This window comes from Archocentrus centrarchus, chromosome 11 (genome assembly GCF_007364275.1).
Source record: "Archocentrus centrarchus isolate MPI-CPG fArcCen1 chromosome 11, fArcCen1, whole genome shotgun sequence".
NCBI classification, from domain to species: Eukaryota; Metazoa; Chordata; class Actinopteri; order Cichliformes; family Cichlidae; genus Archocentrus; species Archocentrus centrarchus.
The window spans coordinates 10,669,147-10,696,715 of record NC_044356.1 but is presented as its reverse complement, the minus strand read 5'-3'; the positions used below and the strand labels follow the sequence as shown (position 1 = coordinate 10,696,715).

Sequence of the window (27,569 nt, the reverse complement as noted above, 5' to 3'; positions counted from 1 at the left end):
GGAGCGACTTTGGAAACATATGATTGGCCATTGGTGCCAAATTTGAGCTTGCGCGCGCGCACGCACACCCATACGCACTCTCTCTCACACCACCCTATAGAAACACAGTGAATAAATCTCCCAAGCTTCTCCAGCAGATTTCAGCCTGTTAACCTGCCTCGCCCTGCTTCACCCCACTTTACCCCATCATACCCCTGCCACATGGTCCCCTCAGGGGGCCATGAAATGAGAGTTGAACATACAAAAACAGCATGCTGAATGGAAAATATTGAAAAGAGCCGAGATATAAAACAGAAAATCAAAGATGGAAAGAGAAGAAAATGATGAGGTAGAGGAGGGGAGAGAGAGCAAACAGTTGCGTTAGAGGAAGTCATGAAGTGCTGCTCAGATCAGTGGGATAGAAATTAAGTATACACTTCTTTGGCAGCACAAGGAGCACATAGGGGGTAAATAGGAGAAGGAAATAAAGGTGTATGAGGGGGAAAGGGGAGGAGAAGGATGGCGTGTAGTAAATTACAGAGGGAAGGAGAGCAATAGGAAGGAATAGCAGGGTGGTGAATGTGATGGAGCTGGATTGTGGAGCAGCAAACAAAGATAATAAGAGAATCCGCTGAAGGCAAACTCAGTAATTATATAGAAAGAGCAGCCTGCCTTAATTAGAACAGGATGGAGCTCATGAGTGTGACTGAAACGCACACAAAAAAAAACCCCACACAATTACGCATGCACATGAAACACACCATTTGTGAGGTGATATATTACGTAATTTATTTGCCCCCCGGTCTGTTCCTGCTGGTGGCTTTTCATAATGAGACTGAAGAACATATGTGTGCTCATCACCATGCGTGTGTGATTTGTGAATGCACAAAGGAGGTCAAGACATACACATGCAAGTCCTCCTATCACGCTCGTTTTTAAACTCCCTCTCCTTTTCTGTGGCCTTTCAGGCCTTTATGACACACGAGGAAGCTAAGTGGACACGCGCGCTGATTTCCAATACAGTTCATCACAGTCTTGCAGTCTTCTGAGCAATTGGGCATTAGTTGCATGACCTACATCTTAAACGCCATGACCGCCTCTTTTCATTCATTCCTTCTAGAGTTGCTTGGTGGTAACTCAATTATAAGAAGCAACTTCACCACCACACACATGTTTTTTTTTTTTTGCTTTAGGTTTTCTGTAATTAGACATTTATTCAGTTTCTATGCACAAAGCAGCTGAACTGAAGAGATTAAAGCCAGATGAGACTCAACACGTGGCTGGACACATTACTAATCCTGTCATTTTGCTATATTTTCTTGCTAAATTACGTTAAATATTGTTAAAAAGCAATGTAATTTAATAACACTGCTTCCTAGGCATTAAAAAAATAGAGACAAAACATTACGACAGCGGATGAAATAATTTGAAGTCATCCAGCATTGCTTAAGACTGCTGTGACCCTTACGGTGCATGTGGTAATAATCCTCTTCGCTACTGCACTGCACTATCTGTTTACACCATTATCAGTAGCTACTCACTGGCTCTTCAATATTATTGACCGCTACTGAGACACTTAGTGCGTTTTCACTCACTCAGTTAAACAATTACAGTCAGGAGTAAATAAGACATAGAACCTGTGAAAACTGTATGCAAACATACAGGAATTAGCTCAACATTATGGCTTTTTTATGCTTGCTGTGACTCTTTTTTTTTTTATTATACTTCACAGCAGCTGCTCATACATATTTTTGAAGGACGTGTGAATAAGGACGATTGTGACACACACGTATAAACTCAAACCTCTTTGTGCACAAAACACTATCTTAATCTCACTATCCATTTCTATCAAGCGCGCATGGAGGCCCGATGTCTCTCCCACACACACAAAACGAAAAAAAAAAAAAAGGGTGTGTGCGTCTGCTGTGTAGATATGAGATGTGTCCTTAGTATATGTGTGTATGAGCAGTCCCAGCGCAATTCCTCAGTTTAGTGGAGCATTACAGCTGATCAATAGCTCTGGTGCAGTGGGAGATGTCTGGGCTTTGGCTGCATATTCATACCATTACAGCTGAAGTGAGGAAAGAGGCACTACAGGGAACGTGTGTGTGTGTCAGCAGACCACTCTCATGGATAATGACATTCTCTATCACCTAGTGGACCACACAGTTAGTTGCTAAACTGCACCCAGTGAAGGTTGAGCACCGAAAGAAGTAGTCCAAAATGTCTCTCTCTCTCTCTCTCTCTCTCTCTCCCGGTCTCTCCGGGCTTGCTGTCTTTTTGGTGCCATCACTGAGATTCACTGTCCTTGTCTGCTTGCTCTTTTGGCAACATGCCTGACATGTTCTATTCTCCCTTTACTCCTTCTTTTCCTTTTAAATGTTACATTTTTTTTTAAGTCTCCTGTCACTGCTTTCTCTCTTCATCCATCTTCGCAGTGCTTCCTCTTGCCACATTGTAAATCTCCGCGTTTCTCTGTTGGCTTGTACATTAGTCAGATTCTTCTGTCCATGGCGAAGATTTTATTGTCGAAAAAGCATTGTCAGTAATTACAAAAAGCAGGGCAAACAACACATACTTTATTTGCACACGGCCCAACTGCCAATATCATTAAACAATTCTCAGCTCCAACTGTCAAACAGTTACTGCAGGACCAGAAAATCTGCAACACAGCCAAAGTTCTGCACAACTTATGAGCAACTTTGCTATTAATACTTTTTTCTGTTTGAATTTGTCCTACTAAGTCCTACTAAATGACTACTCAAAGTGTTCCTTAAACAGCATCACACAAAAAACTGCTTTCCACGCTGTACAAGTCCAAAGTCATCAGCTTCGGCCCGAGGTGTCCGAGGGAGAGGATTCACTCCAAACGACTCTGAACGTGATGGGTGTTATGGCCACAGCAACAAAATCATTGCTCACCATATGCCATATTCTTTCCCAAAATGAAAGAATAGTTAAAAGCATGCTGTTTTTAACACAGCAATGCAGAAGTGCATGAGACAGTGGTCAGAAGGAGACTTCGAGGAAATGACCTGAAAACAGCGGGGGCTCTGGGTGTTGTGCAGAATTACAGAGAGAGGGACACAACCTCGAAGTGGCTTTTTGACTTTTTATGGACAGAGTCACAGGACTTTGTAATCATCCCTGATCTGTACACAGTATTCTCAGCTATTTTGTTGCTACTTATGTATTTTAGTTAGCTGCACAATGAGCTTTAAACCAAAAAACACAGAACCAATATATATTTCTAATAACAATTCAGTGCAGTAATCAATATAAGATCACTGCAGTGAGTTCAACAGTCAATTAAATTACTGTCCCATTACTGTGCATAGTCAAGTGTCAAGTGACTCCAACACCCACGCCACATCGCACAATAATTCAAGATGGGGTGTGAAAACTAACAGCAACAGTCAGGCGTTCAAACTGCTGCTATTATATGAGCAATTGTGACAAAAGATCGCAATACTGTCCATTTCAGTTTACGTCAGAAAGCAACACATCAAACCACCCGCCAGCTTTATAATGACAGTACTGTATGTAGGTGTGTTTGTGTGTGCCCAGGACATTTAGGCCTCATGGAAGAAAAATGTGTTGTCAAACTCGATGGGACACGGCCATCTGAAGAAACAGTACACAAGTCATTGTATTCGCATTCACACACACACGAGGTTCTTCACACTTCTCGTACTCAGGGTTCACACGCCATGCCTCACATGCCAATACGTGTGACAACATTTGGACATAAACACAAAATTAGGTAACGTGGCAGACAACTCGAGATCCTCACAATCGATGATGCTGTCAGTATAGAACAAAAGTGGGCATGGTTTGAAACTGAATGAGAAAGGTGTCTTTGTACTTCTATTGTATGCCCTCTAAAAACACGACCACTGCGGATCATTCTTCTTGTCTAAACACTCGTTAACATTGATTTCTCCTTTCTGTCCTTGCTCACCTGCATTTATTCCTTTTCTCCTTCATCCTTACAGTATCTGCTGTATCTCTCTGTGTCTCTTAATATAGATCAACCTCGCCTTTCTCGTCTTCTAATGCCATTAATCTCTTCGTCTATTCTGCCCAACTTCATCGTCCTCACACTTCATGTCCAAACTTCTGTCCTTTTCTTCTTCTTTTCTCGGCACTCTCTTGGTTTCACTGTAAATCCTCCTGTTAAGTCACTTCAAGTTTCTCATTGAATATTACTTACTTGAAAGGTAATGTCAATTTCACAGTTTTTTTCTTACAGACTATATTTGCCACTGCTAGCATAATATACCTGAACCTTCGGTGTAACTGCTCTCAGAGTTGAATTTCCAGTAACTCATGGACACCCCCTCCACCCCCCACCCCCCGACCCCCGTCCAAAAAAAAAGAAAAGAAAAGAAAACTGTGCATTAGGATTATTTCAACCAATTTCATCTCGTTTGCAGACACGTAATCTTTTTTGATTGCAGTGCAATTATTTGTGGTATTCTGTATTTGTCATTCAACACACTGACGCCAATTTCTAGCAAAACTTGGGTTACAAATCACAATTGTAAATTGTTTATGAAGGTTTTTTTGTGCTGTGTTCCTGTTTGTCATTAGTGCATATTATTCTATCAAAAAGTTGAAAAACATCAACACTGCTAATTTCTCCTGCCATCCTCCTCATTCCCTGTTCTGTACTTATTGTTTTAGTTCATTTCCTTACACAGTTACTTCTATTTGCTGCATTCTCATTCTTTTATCCATGCATCCCACTGTCCTGTCTGATTTTCCATTCCTACCTTCACAGCTGCTGTGTCCCTCCTCATAGCCAGCGCTGCAGCTGCACTTCCCAATAGGCACCAGCCATTCACCTTCAGCACTGCAATGCATCCTGGGAGGGCTGTCTGCATCAACTTCAGAGTTGTTAACACAGGTGCCGCGCACCTCTACGAGCGTGGCAAATGCTGCCTCGGCCACTGTATCGGGGAACACGGCCAGGTTCTGGACGGTCGCGAGGCAGCGTTTGTAGTACACCCGCACAGCCACGAGCGCCACGCAGGCACCAACATCCTGGAATGCCAAGTGGAATCCTTTACGATTGAGGTGGCCGATCTCACGCACCTCCGTGTTCAGCTTCATCTTCCTCTCACCAAGATCACCCTGTGTGAAGCTCTCATCAGCAGCAATGGTATCTATCTTGGTATAGCGGTCCTCTCGGGTCACACCCCCAAGGTCCCTGTCTGACTCGACATACAGCAGGTTGAAGGTCTCCTTGCAGGTGCCTGCCACACCAGGGATGCTGTTGCAGTCACGCAGCGTGAACTGCAGCTCCACAAAAATGCGCTGTCCGCCTCGACGTGCCACCCAGCCCGTCTGCAGCCAGTTGTTCTGCTGCGTGGGCTCCATCACATTGCACACCTGGTACGTCCGAATTGGCTTATACTTCTCATCGACACCACTTATTTCCTCCCACTGTAGAGATAAAGACATTCGGGAAGGGAAAGGGAAGCAGAGTGACAAAAACAGTAAATGCTGAGATACGGCAAAAAGAACAAGAAAAGTAAGATGGGAATGGTTTACATAGTAAAAAGCAGCAGGGAGCTGAGTAATAACACAAAGGACTGAAAAGAAGAAAAAAATGAAACAAAAAGCAAAATAATAAAAAAGGTTGAAAGACAGGAAAAAAAAAAATAGAAGAATGAAATAAGAATGGAATGAGATCAGGTTAACAGTCTAATGACATAATCTGATGAGTGGGTGTATGAACTAAAAATTGTTGGTCGTCAGATAGCGTCACATAGTGACATAATGAACAGGCTCAGTCATCATGAGTCTTAAGTGGTGTTTCTGCAACTGTGGGTCAAACCTTAGTCACTTTTTCAACTGCTTTCTTTTAATCTCAGCCTCCTTAGCACTTAAAGTAATGGTGTTTGTGTTAAATGCTTGGATAAATACTTCTTTCCACACTCCTCAGATTTACTCACAAGAAATTACTTTGAAAGGAGAGACAAAGCCGGCTTAATTGAAGGGCTTTGCTATTTGGCCTTTAAGCCTATGGATAGCTTTCAAAAATGAGAATGTTCAAGTGCTCAAATGTAGTTTTGGTGTATTCTAAACTACTGATTACTGCACATTGGTACTGACTGAGATTCTCTCTTTTAAAGAAATGTGTTGCTGAACAGAGTAAGGGTGTTTTGTCTAAATATTGATCAGAATAACCGATAATTATTAGCCTGTTTGTTAACGCTAAAAAGTAAAAAGTAAATGATTGACTGAAATGACTAAAACAGAATTGAAAGCACCAGTTTCCCCCTTTTTTGGTGAGCTAGAAAGTGAAGTATCTTATAGCCATTTTCTTTCTTTCTTTGTCTTTCTTTCCATGCAGAGTTGAAAAAAAATCTGGCTTTTGTTCACACCCCAGCTCATAAAGGTGTGTAAGTTTTTCAGCTATTGGGGGAGAGGATCACAAATAGAACCACAGAATAATGCATAGCAGGCCTTGTTTTTCTGAGAAATAAAAAGTTTTAACTCCTCCCAGCACTCCAAAAGTTTCCAAAATTTACAGTAGGGCAGAGTTTGTTTTTGTGATTTACTTTCAGTGAGGAAAAGTGAGAAAAACTTAATCAAATATTAAATTTATCCATCAGCTGAATGATGGTGACTCCACGTCACTATTTGAATTACTGAGGCACTCTTGACAGAACTGAAAGTGAACTGAGCAGCAAATACTGTATGAAGCGCTCTCCCTCTCTCATAAATACACAAACATGCACAAAGCAAAACAGTAGAAATGGATTATCTCCAACTCCACTCTTGTCAAGGTGACTAGATCAAAGTGGATGCAGTGTGTTCTCTATCACTTCTATCGGGACAGGTAGATGAATTACACAAGCCTATTAATCTTAGATATAGCTGTGCATGTAGTGCAGCAGTCATCTCAAGCACGAGTGATTCAACACCCTCTACACTAAACAATACACATTTAAAAACAGTGATGTTATTTATATAATAGACTTATCAAGTGTGTGTGCATGGAAAGGCCAACTTGCAGGTGGGAAGTGGGTGACAAACTGCTCTGGCAAAAGAGCCCCTGCATTTATCTTGCAGTCATAACTTAGTGCAAAGGATTTTACAGGCCAAATCGATCGTCACAAAAGGCCATTTATCTGTGGCAGCATATCTGTGTAGCCGCTTTGGACGCTGCTATATAGTAGCCTGGATTAGTCCCAATGATTAATGTAATGATGAGCTCTGCACTAGGGACAAAGTGAAGAAAAGGTTTGGAAAAGTAAAGATAACAAGCTGTGTGGAGTCTGGCAAGTAAACAGATGTATGTAGAAACAGGGAAAAAAAAAGAAAAGAAAGATACATGAAAAATACAAAGATACTTACTCCATTAGGGGGATAGGACGTCCAGCCCAGCTCTGCTTGAGTCTCTTTAGAATTCAGCAGCACCACTACAAGAAATTGACAGAAAGGGGTGGGGGGTGGTGGTGGTGGTGGAAGGGGGGGGGGGGGGGGTGTGCAGACGGACATGCAAAGGGTTAGACATCAATTCAAGCAAGATTATAGAGGTTACTTGCCCTTATTTCTTTAAAAATGTATGACAACAAAAATGAATTAACACTAACTCAAGCATAGAATAGTATTAAATTAGTAATTTAAAGCGCATTTGCATAATAGTTCAGTTCTATTGGCTACTCAAAGCGCTTTGAATAAGTAAGAATAACACTGTAAGTGCAACGTGACATGTTAAGATTGGAATCATGAAAGAAAGGCATTAACACTGAGGAAGGCTTGTGAAAATCTGGTGAGAGTGAACCTATCCTTAGATAAACGCATTAACACCATCTGTTGAGGATTTAAGCTGGACAAAGCACTTTTCTTCACCCCCTGGCTTCAGTAGTAAAAACAGACAGGAAACCACAAGCAAAACAGAACTACAGCTCTTTCACAAAAAGCCGGGAGAAAGAGAGCACCCTTATTTAGCTTTCAAGAGTGCAGAAGAGGAAATACTATTTCTTTTCAGCACCATGGACAGCTACACACGAAGCAAAATGCAGTAAGTGAAAGCTCGGTAGAAAACTGCCTATTTAAAATGAGCCAAATAAAGGATATAGCAAGTGAAGTTTCCTAAAAGAAATATCTAGGGGTTAAATTGAGTTGTGTGGCCTTTAAGGCTTCTTGAAGGACATTTTAAAGCTCTTGTTTGGGTGTTGGCTGCCTTTTGTTCTGTTCTCTGTCAAGACAATCCCACATTACTTCAATAATCTTGAGGTCCATGCTCTGAGGAAGCCAATCAGTGACTGATAGTGTTCCATTACATGTTTTTTCTCTTTGGGTAAGAGTGGCTTCTTGACAGCCATCCTTCCACAGACCATTTCTGATGAAGCTTCACCGAACAATAGATAGAGCAGGGAAGGGCCAGATCCAACTCTCAAGCCCTGTGTCAAGTTTTTGCTGGACTTTTTCTTATTTCTTTCAAATACTGTTCAGCTGTTGGCTAAGAGCCTTTTGGGAATCAACTTGTTATTGCAAAAGTATTATTTTATGCCTGTTAAATTGTATCAGTTTTTTTTTTTTTTTGCATTTTTCATAGATTGAACTTTAAGAAAAATATGTAAGACTGCTTTCTTGTATTTGTGCAATATTTTTAAAATTAGATGCATCCTGTCTCAGAGTGATGCTGCAAAGCTAATTCGTGCATTTATTGCTTCTGGGCTGGACTACTGCAATTCATCACTATCAGGCTGTCCTAAAAACTTCCTGAAAAGCTTTCAGCTGATCCAAAATGCTGCAGCTAGAGTACTGACAGGGACTAGAAAGAGAGAGCAGATTTCTCCCATATTGGCTTCTCTTCATTGGCTCCCTGTTAAATCCAGAATTGAATTTAAAGTCCTTCTTCTCACATACAAGGTCTTGAATAATCAGGCCCCATCTTATCTTAAATACCTCATAGTACCATATCACCCCAATAGAGCACTTCGCTCTCAGACTGCTGGCTTACTTGTGGTTCCTAGGATAGTTAAGCGTAGAATTGGAGGCAGAGCCTTCAGCTTTCAGGCCCCTCTTCTGTGGAACCAGCTTCCAGCTTGGATTGAGGAGACAGACACCCTCTCTATTTTTAAGATTAGGCTTAAAACTTTCCTTTATGATAAAGCTTAGGTGACCCTGAAGTGCTTTGCTCATAGGGAGTCATTTGATTGTTGGGTTTTCTCTGTATTATTGTAGGGTTTTTACCTTACAATATAAAGCACCTTGAGGTGATGTTGTGATTTTGTGCTATATAAATAAAATAAAATTGAACTGAACTGAATTGAACTTAAGAAATGGAAACGAATGATGGTAGGCTCCTCATAACAACGTGACTAAAGATAATTTAGACAATTTAAAAAGTTATAGGTAGAAACAACACTGGTTCATCTCTTGATTTATCTGCCTTGTTTATTCTTGAATGATTCATAGGTCAGTGTTAAGTGGCTTAACAAGCAACAAACCAAAAAAAAAAAACCCATTCCTCAGAAAATGGTCAGGCTCAAGAACCAGGCTGAAAATGAGTGAAAAAGCAGCCAATGTTCAAAGAAAAAACTTTGAAAGACCTGCAGCTGATGTCCAATGAAAAACGACAAAGAAAGACCTTCAGAGAGCTAGACATTTGTTCAAGAACGCTTCAAAAAATTAGAAGAAAGTCCTTGGAAGCAAAACATAAAGAAATGAGGGGTGGCTCAAGACTTTTGTACAAAGCTGTATGTTTACATTTTTACAACATGTACCTTAGATGGTACTTTAACTTTTTTCCCCATTATGTCACTTCTGCATACCTGTGCTTCATTTTGTTTAGGGACAATATTACATTTATCATGTCAGCATATTTTATTACAGCTATACATTTTAATTTATTTTCAGAATTTTGTGGCTTGAATGAATAACATCTACTAATTGTTATTATTTAGGAAACTGTCTCTCCCTAATTACCTGTCTATAAACTATGCATGGCATTAAAAAAAAAAAATCACCTCAATGCAAGTCAAATTTATAATATATTTATATTTATTATATGTAATATACATAAATTTCCTATCCTGAGCAGTCACACTGACAACACTCGTCATTTTAAATGCAGGAGGCATACACGAGTCATCATCAGCACGTTTATCTTAATCTATGATCTAATATCAACATCTGTAGTGACATATGGTGAGCTGCATCTATACCTCATTTTTAAAGGATTTTGCTTATATTAAAATTGCCCATGCTTTGAGCTTGAAAAGCTTAAAAACATCCCATCGCTGCCACCCACACACACCCACACACACTGAGCACCAGGCTCTCTTACAGTGTTCTCAACACGTACATCTTTGAGGGAATCTGAGGTGTGACAACCAGACAAAGCCATTTTTTTCCCAATACTTTGAAGAACACACTGTGCAAAGATTGCTTTTTATTATCCTTGAAAGTGCTACTTTCACTCTTGTGTTACTCGACTTTAACTTTTATGTTCTGCTTCAACTTTCAAACACTTCAGGAGATTGTGAGGGCTATCAAAAATAACCTGAGTCTGCAGTTGGAGACAGACTCCTTGAGAAGTAACAATTTCACCTTAGACCAAGCAATTCTTGAAAGGTATGACTTTGATCGCATACCCAGATGCTACATGACAAATATCTGGCTTCATGAAAATTAATAATGAGGCACAAGAACATCCTGATGAGCAAAAATAAAAAGCAGAAGCCTACACAGTCTGACTCAGCTGCATAAGATGTGGTGACTAAAAACCTGTGGCTGACTCATGTTATGACAATAAGGCTATGGACTCTGGCAAAATGTGTCCAGATGTACCAAAATGATACATTAAAATTTACTGCCTCTTTTATTGTAATGATATTTTCTCTTTATTATTGCTATTATTATATTTTTTTTTTCCCAAGACCATAGCTGTATAACTATATATTTCTTAAAATAGACTGCACTGTATTGCCATCACAGTTTGGACATTCAAAATCTTAATAGGCCAATGAGAGTGTATATACATTTTATTCTTCTTATTTTGAGATTTGCTTGAAAAGGAGACACTGGAGTGTTGGACAGAGATCAGGGAAGCCTTGCTGGACCATTAAAGATCCTTTACAAAACACTTAATATCATTGTTTTTGGGTTAACACCAAAGAGTGCCCAAAGCATGGTTCTGTGGTTAGCTGATAACACTGAGGCATTTGGAGAAGATTAGAGAGGGAGGGGGCAAAGGTGGTGAAGCGACACAGAGGAAGGCTGAGGCAGAAGGCAAAGAGAGATGATGAGAGAAATTAATCAGTGGAAGAGGGCAAAGGGAAGAAAGAAAGAGCCAACAAGTAAGGAAGAATCACAAAAAAATGAGTCGGGAAAAGGGCCAGAAAAAGAAAAGGAAGGAGGGAGAAATAACCACATGAAGTGCAAATAAATGAATACACCGGATAATGCACAAGGGATCGGCATGTCTTACAGAGCAGTCAGACAGTCAGTCAAAGAGAGACTCAGAGGACAAAGTTGGCACTATGATCACAGATTGAATACATAAGTCTGGTAATCACAGTGTAGTTAGACAGACTAATGGGCCTTTAAGGGCAGCAGCAAGGAAGAGAGAGACAAAAGAGATCCAGAGAGGACGACAAAAAAGTCAGGCAAAGAAAAGCTAATCTGCTGAAGGAAGGGTCATCAAAAGAGGGAGAGAAGTGGGAAAAGGTAGAGAAAGAACATATGACACAGAAATAAAAGCTCTGACACCCTGCTACACGACTCGACTTAATAGCTATGACACATTAGTTATACTAAATAATTTCAAAAGGCTGTTCCATAAGTAATTACCTTTCAGCATTTCTTTTGTATGATTTTGGCCTCAACCCTATTTAGGACCCACAAAATGAGGCTGACTTTCATCACCAGCAGATAAAACAGAGGATCCATGAAGAGCAACAGAGCCTCCTCTGCTTTGATCACATAATGCTGACAGCGTTAACATGGCATGCTTCATATGAGAAAAGGATAACATTATGTTGCTAATGTTTTGATGAAAAATAAAAATGAGCATTCATAACAAAATACTGTCAGCTTTCTTTTTTTTTTTGTTGTTCTTTTGAAAAACGTTTTGTAAATAAAAGGAATGTCAGTCACAATTATGAACAGAAGGCTGAGAAACTTCCAAATTATTAAAGAAAATTCTTGATAACAGTCTTTAAAGTGATAGCTATCACTTTAGCAGCTGCTCTGGAGGAAAAAAAGGATGCATCTCATCATCATTTTGCATGCATCTCAGTATAGTATAGTAGCAGTATAGGTGAGTGGAATTTGTGATGCACTATAAGGGGAAAACAATGTATTTCACTCCAAAATCAGACTTTTTTTGAAACTACAGAATGCAGTCTAGGAAGTGGAAGTGCATGCCGCCATGGTTCTTTCATATATGTGCCTGTGATCTTTCTCTGATTTGTGCGGTGGACTAATTAAGTTGATCAGCCTTTGCTAAAAAGGATGCAGCAAAGAAGAGATAGCTGCAGGAGAGAAGCAGACTGCAGCACTCATTTCAAGTACTGAGAAGAATGGGGGGGGGGGGGGGGGGGGTGTTGGTGCACCAGCAGCAATCTAGGAGAGGTAAACACTAAAATCTGGCCTTTGTCAAATGTGCAGCCAGCACTTACAAGCTATTTTTCCCCCCTTTTTCCTTTTAGTGGTAGACAACAACATGAAGACAGCTCTGTCACAGGGGCCAATTTCAAGGGCTTGCAAGGTTAAGGGGTCCCATTCTCTGATTGAACTAAGCGTGTGCAGCTATTAAACTGTGAGTAAAAGGCGCACTTCCAGGTACTTAATTTGAAAAAGAAAAGGGTAGAGGAACAAACAGACATGAAGTGCAACACTCTACAGCCCTGCATGTAATAAACAAAGATTTGTGCATGTGTGTGTGTGTGTGTGTGTGTGTGGGGGGGGGGGGGGGGGGGGTATTTTGATCAGATATTCTATAACAGGCTAAATAATGTCTCACTCTGGTGAAACAGAGCTCTTACTAGCCAGCATTCAACTGGGAAGACCTAGGGGCTCCGGAGGTTCAACCTGCCTGAAGAGAAAGCACTGAGACTGGAATAAGCACAGGCTGCCAACTAATGTTCCAACATTATCCTTCCTATGTAGCATATTCTCACTCCAAACTCATAACATACTAATACATCTTGTAATAATTCACACACAGTTAACCCTCTTAGCACCATTTTCCAATGGGAGGAAGAACAACAACTCAAGTCAGCATAAGGAGGCAGGTGGGGTGGCAGATGGCACAATCACACGACCTTCAACCTAAAGCCTGTCCTTATTCTAGGAAGGCTGTTTGGTTATCGGTAGGCTCTGACACTACATGGTCAGGTTTGAGTCAAAATTTCCTCTTCTTATTGATATATCCTTAATTACCACCTACGCATTCTTATTATATATCCAGAGAGCAATGACACCAGCTGAGAAATCTTGCCCATGGTGTCATGGTGTTTATTTAAGATGTTGAAGGACTCCTGTTGAACTGTGTGGGACTGGCCTATGTGTTGAAAGATGCCACCAAAGGAGCATGCAGTGCTTTACAATGTGATGCCAACAGGTCCTTACCGAGCGCGAGTATCAGAGGACTTGCGAGAGAGATCTGGTTGATATGACAGGAGAGTGAAAGGAGCTGCAACTTTACCCAAGCTGAAAACAAGACATAGAAAGACCTTAAAGGGGTCTTATTATACGTTTTATTTTTTGTCATATAGAGATGATCATATTACAGTTTCAAAGAAAGGTGTTAGTTCATGTAATCCTTGTGAGCCAAAAGCTCCCAATTCAGATCGAGCAGCAGCCAATCAGAAGAAAGCTAGCCTAAAGTGAGTGGAAATAGATCTAAAATGTCTTGTTTAAGACAGGAATGAACTAAGAGACTGCACAATGGAATTTACAATCTCGCTCGAGGACACGAGAACACGGTGGGAACATGGGATTTGGAATCATAGCCCTTTTCGTGAAGAATGAGCTTCCTGCTGGCTTCACTACCCTGCTGTTCAAAAGCATGATGTGAGGTAATATATAGTTCAATGAAAACAATACAGTAATACTGGAGCAGGGCAGATAAAAAGGATAAATGGATGGGGATATAAGGTGCCACATAAAAAACACAAACAGTCACATAAAAGATAAATGCAGTGTATAAACAGACACACTGCCTTCAGTGACAAATGGTGTCAAACATACACACACAGGCACACACCTACACATGCACACGCACACACAGTCAGGCAGCAGGACCATAATAGCAGATCCAGCAGCGGGGCATATGAACTTCAAATGGGGCTTTCCTTTTAACAGAGGCATTAAATTTTCAGCTTCAGTAATGTGACATACTGCAAAGAGGCTGGGCTGTTCCCTCTCCAAAGCCCACTGTGCATATATCATTTATGATAATGAGGTGAATGGTTATGTGCTATCATTGCGTGCTGCATGTTTTTTCATATGCAGACAATGTGGTAAAAGTACCTTTCTATAAAATGTAAACTATAGTATAACTATGACCAATGATTTTTTTCATCACAGATTATTTTAATTGTTACTCTTTAATAAAGCTGAGTTTTAAATATTCACACAACAAGCAGATTTTGGTGTCTTTGCATTACAAAAAAATCATTAATTTTCTGTCAATCACATATCACTTTTCATTAGCAAACACAAATCATGTACCAAGCTATTTTTTTCTTACATAACTTATGTTTTATCCTATATTTACACATTGTTAAACCATTACAATACTGCTCTCAATAAAAATAGTTAAACAGATGCTCAGCTAACCATAGGCTTTTAACCAAAAAGCCTGACTAATGTGTGAAGGGCCTCTGTCACATAATGCTGCTTTTACATCTCTTTGTGGTACCGATGCTTCTAATCAAAAAAACAGGTCACGATTAGACGCATTTTGCAGCATGAGAAGATGGAACGACAACTCAAAACTGTTGACATTTGTATCACAATTTCAACCTTGGTTAAAGATCTGTCAGTGAAGCCAAAAAAGCAGGAAAGGAAACAGATGTTTGCTTTCTAAACAGGCTTGGGTAACATGATGACTGCAATCTAAAATCTAAATTTAAGGACTCTACTCTGGCTACGGTGTCTGTGGTTCTGGTTAAAGGAGCTTTTTTCATTGTTATGTCCCTCTCACCGCTGTTTCCCGTCTCTGTCTCTACACTGTTAACTCTCAAAATTATGTATGAGTATGAGCCTCAGAATCAACAGTCAAAGGATGAAAGCAGTTATGTGGAAACTTATGGAGATGAGCGAAAAAGAGAAAAGGGTCAATGTCCTGGTAACTGGTGAATTTATAAGCATACTGCAAACTGCTGTAAGTACCTGACATTTGTTTTGTTATATAAATCTGTTGCACATGCTTTTCTTTAGTAAGGTAAAATATTTCAGGTAGAAGTGGGTGTACAGAAACTCATTTTCAGTTAATTACGTGTAGCTCTTTCCAGTAGCAGAGGACTTTATTACCAGAGGATGTGCAGTTTGGGGAAAATTATGAAGTTTATTAATTGGTTTCATTATGAAAACAATATTCTGCATCGAAGAAAAGCTGATTTTTGCTTGTTTAAAGTCAGTTTAAAAAAATATGAAATATGCATGTATGGTCTCCTGGTGCTAACCATTCAGGTGGGCTATAACAAAGGTAACAGCGTGATTTTGTATGTGAGGGGTTTAGCTGATAGGCATTAAAGTGTTAATCCTCTTACAGTTTTAACAGCAGATTGAGTATTAATTTCTGAAATCCATTCTCACTTAAATAATTAGCCAGTGTGCGAGGGTGAGAACATGTCTAATATGCTCAGAATTCCTCTGGTTTGTTAGAAAGATGTTTTGGGCAGCCGTATAAGAAAGAACGGTGCCGCTATAATCACAAGACAGCAAGTTGGAGCATCTGCAGTAACAATGAAATATATTTTACAAAGCATCAGATGGCGCATAAGATCCATGTCTTTCCACATGCCCATCAATCACCCATCAAGTCTTTCTCACCTCACCTTTCTTATCTTCTCCTACTATAATAGTCAGTTTTTCCTCTCTATTTCTCCTTCTTCCTACCTCTTTTGCAGTGCCAGTCTTGAATCTGAATGACCACCTGTTAAGACAAACAGCTTGAGGAGGAATAAAGCGAGTGTGTGCTTATGCATGTTTGTGTGTGCTTTAGGGAATGAAAGAAAAGAGTCATTGAGTGAGTTCGAGAGACAGCAAAAGCAGAGTGTGTTTTGGGAAAAGAAAAAAAAAAAAACAAGAGAGAAGGGAAAGCAAAAGCAAAGAGTGAGGACTAATTGTAAAAAGAAACAAAGTAGAATGAGTGTGACACCTAAGGAAGAAAAGAAGATCTGATTAAAGTTATTAGACTGTCACACTCTCAGAAAGGGGTCCTACAGTATAGGCTGTTTGTTCAAGCAACTTATTAGAGCCTCCAGTGATTTAAACATTTAGTGGCACATTCTAATATATTTAGGAATTACAGCCATTTTTAATCATAGTCCTGCATTTCAAAAGTAATTGGACTTTTGATGTGGCCACTGATGGAAGTAGCAGGATGAATTCTGAAGTATACAGGGCTATAGTCTCTGCTCAGATTCAGTCAAATGCTGCAGAACTGACCGGATGGTGCTTCACAGTGTAAATAGAAAACATCCCAAGGCATACTTGGCCGTTCCTTCCTTTTTATCCTAGACAAGCACATGGGGGAGAAATGAGAAGCATAAAAAAACTAAAGGAAGAAACATGCTGATGGATCAAAATTGAGTGACAAAGCAAAAGACATACAAAGGGAAAAAGAGAACAGAGGCCAAAGAAATGTATTTTCTTTTGTAGGGCTGTAATTATTTGTCTTGATTGCTAGTGAGGGCGGTGAGAGCGCTGTCAGGTCGTATTGTTACAACAAAGCAGCTTCTAGTTACAGGCCTGAGAAGAACGCCATATTGGCAACTAAACTTAGCACAAAAAGTACGGAAATTTGTGTTTGGTTGATTATTTCTTTGTTGTAACAATGGTTCTTGGCAATGAAGCTTATAACGTTGGAAAGCCTGTTTATTTCCCCTTAAATGGTGCCACATTTGTAAAATGCATGTGTGGGTTGAGCGGCAGACTTGAGTATGTGGGATGCGCCCGTGAAAAACTTGCCATCTCTTCTCTGCCAGTGTTATCAGTCAATACTGGCCTATGGCAGATATTTCAGATTTGGTATAAACGTTGTCTGCCATTTTCAGATATCAAAGCTTTTTTTCCCCCCATATCATCATAGCCATTCTATTTCAAAGAACAATGCCAAAAAGATGCTTGGAGTACCATAAAAATGGTATGATTTTGTCCTGCTTTAATAGTAAAATCACAGCTAAGAAAACAATTGTGCGGAGTCAAGTGTTGTCTTCACTGTAAGTCCTTAATTAGTTTATGAAACACATCACTGGAAAGCTAATAAACATTCAGTGTTTAGCATTCTACAGTAAAGACCCTACGATATTAGAGAGAAAAGACAAGCACTTGGTGATGGTGGGAAGGAAGAACTCCCTTTTAAAGAGACCTCTGACAGAACCAGAGCAATCTAACGTGACCCACTGGGGGCTGAGGGGAAAGGGAAGAGCAAAAGGGAGAGCACGGAGAGACAGGGACAAAAGACAAACTATATGCAAGAGAGAATACAACAGTTAATTACATGCAGTAGTGGCATTTAAACATGCGGAGAGTGGAGAAGTAATGCTAAAGGGATGGTTCAGAGTCATCTGATCCAGCCCTAACTCCAAGCTTTATCTAATGGCAGGATTTTAAGCCTAACTTTGAAAGTTCAGGGTGCAGTAAAGTAAATGCACACAAATAAATGCATCCGGTTATTTGTAGGTCACAAAGAATGTCAAAGGATGTTTTTTTTTTCCCCACAACTGGCTCAGAATCAGACAGTCTTACCATGTTTTTATCATAGAGATAAGCCTTTTAAAAAGAACAAGCGGACCATGTAAGAAGAACTATTTAAGGGATGGACACAGTGGGGAGTGAAGGGACCACTTCAGGAAGAGTCACAGCACTGAAAGGAAAACTAGGTTAAGCCTACTGCTGAGTAAGAGATTCTCTCTTCTTCCTATTTGATTTTTTTTTTTTAACTAAATGCGTGTTAGTGACAAAAACATTCAAGAATTGGCTTTTGAAATTAATTTGTATATAATATCAATAACAATCAAAAACATTTTTTAAGAAGTTGCCACTATCTCTGTATTGTCTCATAATGTGTAATGTAACCATATTGTTATACTTTACAGTATGCAGCCTGTTATTTAAGTATTATCGCAGCATAGAGCAATTGTGCACATAGCAATGGTAAGGCAGTCATTCATTCAACAAATGTGCATATGTGCGGCGCTTAGTGAGCCAGCATTAAATGTACTTGCATAACATAAGAGTTCACAGAAAACACGGCCTGCACGTGATGACAAATTAATTACAAAACAGAGGCTGCAGTGGTCTGTTTGTGTGTAGACACATGGATGGCTACATTTGTACTTCTGAAAAGAAAAAAAGAAAATTACTGACAGGTTACATATACAGAAGCAAACTTTTCACTCGTATTTACAGACATATAATTATATGCCCGTGTTGCAGTGGCAAACTAAAGCATCATAATTTTTGAGCGCAAGAGACTGCTTCAGATGCCACCAAAACACAAAGTGGTATAATTGACTGTTTTTTTGTTTTTTTTTTAAACGCACTTCCACAGGATTATTAACGTTGGAGTGTGCACCTGGTTTGCATGATTGGGCTGTAAAAAATGAATGCCTAAATTCACTGGATATGTCTGTATAGCTTACACATGTGAAAAAACACTGAGACACCCTCCACCCCCCCCCCCACCCCCCTCTTTCTGGGAAAGTCTTACTTGCTAATTGTTTGGACGACTTTTAAATAATAAAATCCTGTATCTTTGCAGTGTGCCGCTACATCCTCCGTCTTCTCCCTCAGCCTCTCCTCACTCCACCAGGCAGAGTGCATTATTTAACTTGACACTCATTCAGGCCACTATCTTTTAATACAGCTAGCTGCGACCTTGGACTTTAATGTCAACGGAACAAAGAGCAAGAAAAAACATGACGACACGGGAAAGATAGAAATAAAACAGAGACGTGATCGTGACAATGAGAAGAAAAAGTTTTCGGCTGGCATCTGCTTCATGTTCATGCTTTACACTTTTCCCTCCATCTTCTACTGCTGTTCACTTTATCTTTCTGCTCTCCATTTCTCTTAATTGTTTCCTTTACTTTCCCATTCTTTCTTTCTTCACCTCTTTCTGCCTTCTTCATTCCTCCCTCTCTCATAAGAGAGATGAGGGGAGGGAAGAGCTGTTACATAAGTGAAGTGGAGCTCCAAGGCTTTGTGCTGACTTTGTTTTCCCTCTGGTTCAATCTGAAAACCACTTTAGATTAAATTAGGTCGTCTTCTTCTACATTCACCTCTCCTCATCTCTTTCATTTTCCTTCTCCCTATTTGCTGAAATCTCTTTCTCTCTTTCTTTTATTCAATGACAGCTGAAAGAATGAAAAGTACCTGCAGCAGTGCTGATGTACACAAGGCTGACGAGGGGTCAGCATGCTCATACAGCCAAAACCACAAAGAAAAACACTGTGTGCACCTTAAATAATTTGATGCATGCGCAGCACCGTCAACGCAACATTTTTCATTCTTTTTAGCTACACACTGCACTCACCGAAGTGTCCACAGAACTAAAAAAAATGAACATAAACAACATGCACATTTCCAGAGGGATAACAGTGTTGGTTTTCTCTCTCCTTCTTCCCATAGTGTACTGCAAAACAAACAACGCGCTTTGCAAGGGTAAACAATAACACACCGTACAGTCGCTTAAAAGCAGCCAAGTAGAGAAAACGTCCACACAAATTTTAGAGAGATACAAATGCTGGTTAGGCGTGGGTGGCAAGAAGTGTTTCAGCTCAGGTTCAACACAGAAATTTAACTTATATGTTTCACCAACAAAAAAGCTTTAACATCAAAAGTCACAAACTTGCAATTTGTATAATTAAATAATCATTTAAAGAGTCAGATATTTTAGGACTGTCAGCTGCTGTTTATGGCCTGTTATGGCCCCTTTACTAAACCAATTGTCTTCTCTGTGCCTTTTATCATTTTCCCCCCAACAAACAAGTAACACACTTATAGAATTATCCATAAAGATACACATGCACATTTTATACCTATAAAAGCTGTAAATATTAATTTACATACATTTACCTACACATGGAGGTTAGGGTTAGGTTATGACTTGCTTCGTATGTTAGACTGCGGTACCTCTCATGTCACAGTCCCAGTGTGACCAGCAGCACTTGTGTCTTGGTAGTGATCCTATGAACATAAACCAATGACTCAGTTTTGCTTTATTCAGACTGGATGTTATTATTATTATTTGTGCTTCTTCTTGGATACTTCAACTGTACGCACTTAATACTATGACTGCTTTTCTAAGGTAAGAAAAACAGCTGCACATTTGCACATATGTGGACAGAACACAAACACCGTCGACCTTCCTCAATCCTCAGTCTATGAGCAGTAATGTGGAAAGTACATTTGCTTCTGTATGCTTCTAATAGTTTCACATCCATTGAATTTAATAACCTCCGTCTTAAGGCCATGATGAGAGTATATTTGTTTGATAGGGAAGTAGTTAAACTGGGTTAATACATATGCATTAGGGATTGGGTGAGTATGTATGAGTGGATTGTTCCACAAACAGGAACGATGGCCTTATCTTTAAGCTTTATGCTTAAGCTTATTTTTAGACTGTGAGCTCCACTGATGCAAAAATCAAATATGTCAGAAAATATGCAGACAGTATGACAATTTCTGAACAAACCAACCATTCTGCTTTAACAAATTGTAGTCTTTACTAAAGGGTAGAAACATATATAAACATTTAAAATTTTAGTAAAATCAATAATAACTGAGGCAGTTTCTGCAGTTCCAATATAAGCAATATTAGTAATATAGTGACATAATCATCCAGTGGTAGTGTGGGTTCACATCCTGTCTCCATCAACGGCTCTGGTTTGATCAGAACTCTTTGATCAGTATTCTGTACTAACCACTACTATATAATTCAGTAAGTCCACTAAAAAAGTTAGCAGTCTGGCAGCTTCAGGGATCCTGCAGCTCTCTTCTTTCTTTCTGCCTTGTCCTGTCTTGTCTTGTCTTTTCCCCAAAAGCCACCTCATGTGTCTTGTAGCTGCCCTCCGGCATATACTTCTTACCATACCTCTCCTCTTTGATTCTTGCTGTCTGTCTTCTTGTTCTGTCCCCTTCTCGTCCTCCTCTTTACCTTGAGTGACATCACAGGCTCACTTTGCACACCAGCAATTCATCTGTACTCTGTGTTCCTATCATCTGAGTTGTGTCAGCGCCACATCTGTGGGCCCGTACAGGCTATGCGGGCTCCCTGCGGGCCGAGCACCCATTATCCTCGGGATCGATCGCTGCTGCATCGATGAGCGATTGCAGCAATGACACAGAAGAGATAAAGGGAAAGAAGGGTAGACAGATGGACAAATGAATGGGGAACGCAGGAGGAGAAGGAGGCACTGGAGATGAAATGAGGTGAGTGATAGATTAAGCAAGGTGAGCAAGGAGGGCAGAGAAGTAAGAAAATGCAAAAGTGTAGCATGGAGGGGGAAGATGATGGAGGGAGGGAAGGTGGGCATTGCGGGACCGTTGGTCAATAGCCAGCAGTGTGACCTTAGGGATCAATGGGACCGACAGCCAATCAGTCAATATGCTCCATAACTAGCTCTGCTAGGCAGGGACAGAGAGGAGAGAGGAAAGTGGGAGGGGGAGAAAAAAAAGGCTGGTCATAACAGTCTGGTATTCAACTTTGACACAAGCCTGTCAAATTAATAGAGACCAAGGGTTAAGGATAATAGGGATGAGACACGATTAAATCAGTGGTGAGATGTGTCATAAGATAGCAAACATATGATTTCAGTTATCTTTGTGCATTCATTGGGAGACTCCCTACATAAGTAAAACAGTAGGAATTCTGCAGCAGTAGAAATTCTGAGTCTTGTCCAAAGGAAAGGAAATAAACAGTGGATATGGATAACTACTGTGTTAGAGACACATGGTTAGGCAGCATTGGTAGATTTGAAAGCAGCTGCAGAAGTCACCAACAAACGATGTTGTAATGATAGTGTTTGAATCTGCCCAGATTCAGGTTTAGACTCTAAAGCTAAAAAGGTTAAAAGAAAAAGAAAACCAAGAAAAAAAAAGGGCTGAGTTTTTGAGTAGAAAGTTGAATCTGAGGTCACTTCTCTTCGTACACATTCCACCACAAGTAGTTTTCATCTTTTAAAGAGCTTCCCAAGTTTGTGAACCAGCTCATTTGTAATGATCCTGTATTGATCTTCTTGTGCAGTCGGTGATATTAGATTCATATCAGATGGGAGCTCATCAGGAGGATCGCGCCGGCTGCTCCATAAGATATGTGTTGGATTCACTGTGATATAAAGAAGCAAAAAAAGAAGAGCGAGATCTGGGGCCGTAGAGTTAAAAAAAAAAAAAAAAAAAGGTGGCAGTCCATTTTTGATAAGCAAGCAAGTAAACACATGCATACACAAACCAAAAGAGGACTCTCTGGGAAATCATGATTATCAATTATCAAGCCAAGGCGGTAAATAAATAATGCACAGTGGAGCAGCAGCAGAGAGCTGAGAGTGGTTAGAATGCCAGATTACGCCAAACCACAGCAGCAGCAGCAGTAGGTCAGTAATTAATGAAATCAAAGAGCTGCTCTAATGAGAGACAAAGAGCACTTCCCTTACTGATGACTCCCCCCCCTTGGGTAAACAAGAACCCAACAGGACAGAATGCAAAAACGGGCAAGTACACACTATCTGTCTGTGCAAACACACACACATAAAGTTGATCTTCACAAACAATAAGTGCAAACACACCAGGGCAGAAATAAACAGTTTAAATCACAAACGCACACACAAATGAAAAAACAAAAAAGTCTTTCCAGTCGGGTGAGAGGGCACAGCCAGCTTATGTTCCTCATTTGTACCACTGTTTGTTAAGCACCACAACCCTGCCTTTCTCCTCCCTCTTCATCCTCCCACCAGCCATTATCCCATTTCATTTCTCCACAGCATATTGTTTATTTACTTATCACCGGGCAGATAATAGAACAGAATTAATCGGCTAATTCCTCATTTTTGTGCGAACCAATTCTAATATGTTTATGCAAATGGACAGCAAAGCAAGACTGGGTCTACAGCCTGAGCTGACAGGCTGACTACTGGATTTAATTATCAGGGCTAATTACTTGTTTTCCTCTAACTGCTAACCACAGGGCCACTGTTACTACACTTCCCTGGGTGCTAATGCCTGCGGCAGCTGCTGATTCAACTGGAAGGACCGAATGGTGAGAATACGCCATGGGAAACAAGGATGTCTTTTTCTCAGCTTGCCATTTTAAATTATCAGTTTGTTGTCTGCCATAGTAGGATACAGTTGTGTGTCCGCTGTAAGACGCTTGATTAGTTGATTATTGAACTGAAGACTGAATGGCAGCTTTTTCAGTTTTGCAAGTAAATAAGTGGAAATCTCTGACTTTTCATTTCCAAAACCTGTTAAAGTTCAATTAAAACAGTCCAGGGAATTCTTGCATATGATAACAAAAATGCATAACATCATCTTCCAAAGACAAACAAAAACAAAACAAGATTTAAGAAGAAGCCCCAGTGGAACTCAAGTTATGTTTTCAATCTAAGCCCAATATTTAGTAAAAAGGATCTTTTCTTCTTCAAACTGTTAGCCTATGACCACAGAAAACTGATAGAGATTGTTCATAGTCCCTAATGTCTTAAATGGTATGAATCAAGCATCTGATGTGTTGCAGTCTCCTTCCATGGCTGCTCCACTGCTACTGAATAGAAGAGCAAAAGTACTCGCTGACATATGTGAAGCTGGGTGTTTAAAGGATAAGGAAGGAACAGCGTTTAGCAGCCTGGGTATTACATTAATGAGTGGATAAGAATGGATGGGGAAATCTAAGTACAGGCAACACAGTGGAAAATAATATATAAATCATGACGATATACTTGAGAACTGATTAAAATTAAACAATCCATAAACCGCAGTACAGCACATTCCACTCTCTAAAATAAAAATATGTTGAATTTTATCTGTCAATTTGTTTTATTGGTTATGTGGACTGAAGGGGTTTGAGAGGGTTTTGTGTTTCTGCTACAGAATAACAAGAAATAATTTCTCCAACACGACATACATGTGCAGCGACAAATGCAAACTAAATTATATGTTTTTGCTAGAAAACCATTTGATCAAAGTACTACAGAAGTTATGAAATCATAACGGGCAATTAAGCACGAAAAGTCAGAGAAGAGTTTAGCTCCTTGTTTAATTTTGATGGAAGGGTATAAACTTATATCAGCCCATTATGTCATTCAGTAAATGAACCATGACTGTATACACACACAAAGTGACATTTTACCATCATCTCTGCTTCTATGACTCAGTCACTTTGCATCCAGTTCAACAAGTGGCTGCTGAAACCTGCGACATGCACACATGCACACGTAATTCAAATGGCAGCCATGTGATGTTTTGAGTGTGTATCACTTCCCATGTTGGTTTACACATGCATGGATATGAGAGGTAAACGAGCCAAAATCATGTCCTCGGGACAGACGTGGTTAGCAAGAGAAGCGATGTGTTGAGTGATAAAATCTGCAGATGGGGCCCTAGGCAATTATAGTTCATCAACATGACAACTCAGCTCCCACTCATCATGCCACATTAATACACACACATACACACTTAGAATATTTACTCAGAAACAACATTTCCATAACCAGCCCTGACTAATGGGGCCGAAAGGTTGGCCTTTTAAAAATACACAAACAGGTCTAATTTAAAAAGTGGGAAGTAAACAAAAGCTGAGTTCTGTTATCTCTAATGTTATCAAAATATATAGTTAAGAGTAATTTAGGTATGCCACAATGTTTGCTTTCAGATTTTTTGTCTTGGAGAACATTACATGTACTAGCTCGTAGTAAGTAGACTTTTACACATTTATTTTACATGTAGATAGGAAACAAGTGGAAAAAAGTTATTTCTCCACCTTTGCAGAGCAGAAGTTTGGCTTCAGTGCCTTTGTCTGCATGACTGTCGGTGAGATTCTACAAACTTTACAAAGCAGGAGAGCTGGAGCATAAGCAAAGGAAGAACCCGATATATTGTAGCATTGCTCTGGATTATGTTGTAATAATAATCCTAAAAACAGTGAGATAAGGCATTGGAAATGCAAGAGGATGATTTCTCCAAGAGCCCTTCTGTTTTAGCTCTTCTGCATATTAATTATTGCATATCAATCACAAATATCTGATGTAATTAAGAGTTGTGTTGCTGAGCGATGAATGCATTAAACATAAGAGTGTCCTCCGTGGAAGAATAACAGCATCAGTTTTTTCTGCCGCAAATTGATATTTAGTATATGTTCAAGTAACAAAAATATATAGCAAGTGCAGCAATTATGACAGACGTACAGAAGGAATTGAGGTGACTTCATTTTAGAGAGTTAAATTCGGCGTAGGAAGGAGGTCAGGGTTGGAACACAATATCAACACAATATCAGACATTAGCATAAGAAGCGATGTCTGAGGGATCTTTGCTTCTCATTTTTGAATATTGTTTACACCTTATTAAATCGAGTGTTTATTATTGTGCTCACAGTCCACTGCATACATGTAGACTCACAACATAGACACACACAGACACCTGCCACTCTTCTATGCCAGACCTCATGATTTGCAGTTGGCGTTGTGTCCTGCGCAGGGTAAAAGGGAAAGGTCATCTGTTTTGACCTCTAAATGCATCCTGGACGCCTTGTATTGAACTATCGCAGAATCAGACACAGAGCTCAAAGGTCATGGTCTCAGGAGTCTTAGCCTATCGAGTGAGGAGTTGCATGGACACAGAGGAACTGCACATGAACTAATCAGAACACCGGCAGCAGCACAGGGGGATTTAATCAAATGTACAGTATGTACACCTCATTTTACACACCAGAAGACCTTCAGGCTTCTTGTACCCGCATATGAAATTCCAGGATGATGGATTGAGTGAGGGATTTGTTCACGCCCTTCAGCACCTCACACCAATGGCTATAAACAATTTTGATATGGGAAGAAAACCTAACCAGCCATCAGATGATCATGTACTGGAGTTTGTTAGAAAATTAAAAGGAGTGAAGAGTGATGACTGTATCCGTAATACAGTTAAGTTTAAACTATTTACATTGGCGAATTTTGAAACCAGGCTTAACTCTGTACTGTGTAACTTTTATGCGTTTTAAATTGAGTGCATGGCTGGAAGTAATGTATATGACTACTTATGTGCCATTTATTTCTACCAAACTGCTGTATAATAACCTATGGGAACCACAGTCTGGCATCATTTACTGCACGCGCAATTTACTGTAAACTGTTTCCAATATGTCTTACAGTCACTATTGGGTTAACTTCCTCACTCCGGACTCCAGGGAGCAGTTGGTTCTATGAAGCAGGTCCTTCATCTGCCACAGATTGCTTATGGCCATGTTATAGATAGCTAGAGCGGAAAGAACGGATGGAGGGAAGACGGGAGATATCAAAAGGGGGGGGAGAGGGGTGGGTCGGGAGGAAAGAGAGATGGGATGACAGAGGATGGAGACGATGAGGGCAGAGCGGGGTCATGATTCCATGACTGCTGGAGCCCTTCAGATCTGAGAAGCATGGCACATGGCATCACTAATGAAATCTGTGCCTTCACTCTTCTGGCAACAAAAACTGGGAGGGGCTGGATGAGTCAAAGGAGCTGGAGAGAGTGATTAAAGTGGAAAGAATAACAAGGAAAAATAGGTGTGTGGGATGGAAATAAGAAAAAGTAATATAGAGCTGAGGTAGAATGATAAAAGAAAAAAATTATGAAAGATAGAATGAATGACGGAGGAAACGAGAGCAGAAGATGAGGGGAAAAAAATAGAGGAAACCTCATCTCCATACACTGTGATAGCAGGCAGATTTGAATTTAGGGCCCGTCGTTCATGGAGCCCCTATAAATAGGGACGAGGAGCAAACACCGAGCAATTTCGTTGCTATTCCAAACACAATGCCTGATTGAGGGCAAATTAAAATGCAAATGCAATACTTCCATTTTTCCAGATTTCACCCACGAGATAAGCAAAGGACCGCTGTTTCTTTCATGAAGTGTAGAGGTGTGCATGAGTTTGTGTATTAGTGTGCGTTTATTCACAAATGTGTGTGTATGTGTTTGTTTGTCAAGTTTGAAATGAGAGGAGACAGGAGGGAGAGTGGAGGTGAGGTTGTATAAACAGATTAGATTCAGTATTGTCCTCTCCAAGCTGCATTTCAATCGTCATCGTCTTTGCCTTTCCCTCTGCCCTTGTCCACCAGCGCTTTCAATAGACCTTTAACAGGTTTCACTCAAATGAACAATCCAAAAGAGCACAGTTCCATTTGTATAATAAATCATAA

The 27,569-nt window shown here is 40.0% G+C and overlaps 1 protein-coding gene across 1 annotated transcript in view; it reads right to left on the bottom strand.

Moving 5' to 3' along the window:
* epha10 (EPH receptor A10) overlaps positions 1-27,569 on the bottom strand; it is a 154,173-nt gene that overhangs the window by 106,240 nt on the left and 20,364 nt on the right. The window contains exons 2-3 of the mRNA XM_030740568.1: positions 7,348-7,412; positions 4,755-5,427 (exon numbers count right to left, since the gene is read on the bottom strand). Coding sequence (XP_030596428.1) covers positions 4,755-5,427; positions 7,348-7,412 — 738 coding nt within the window. The remainder of the gene's footprint in view (positions 1-4,754; positions 5,428-7,347; positions 7,413-27,569) is intronic.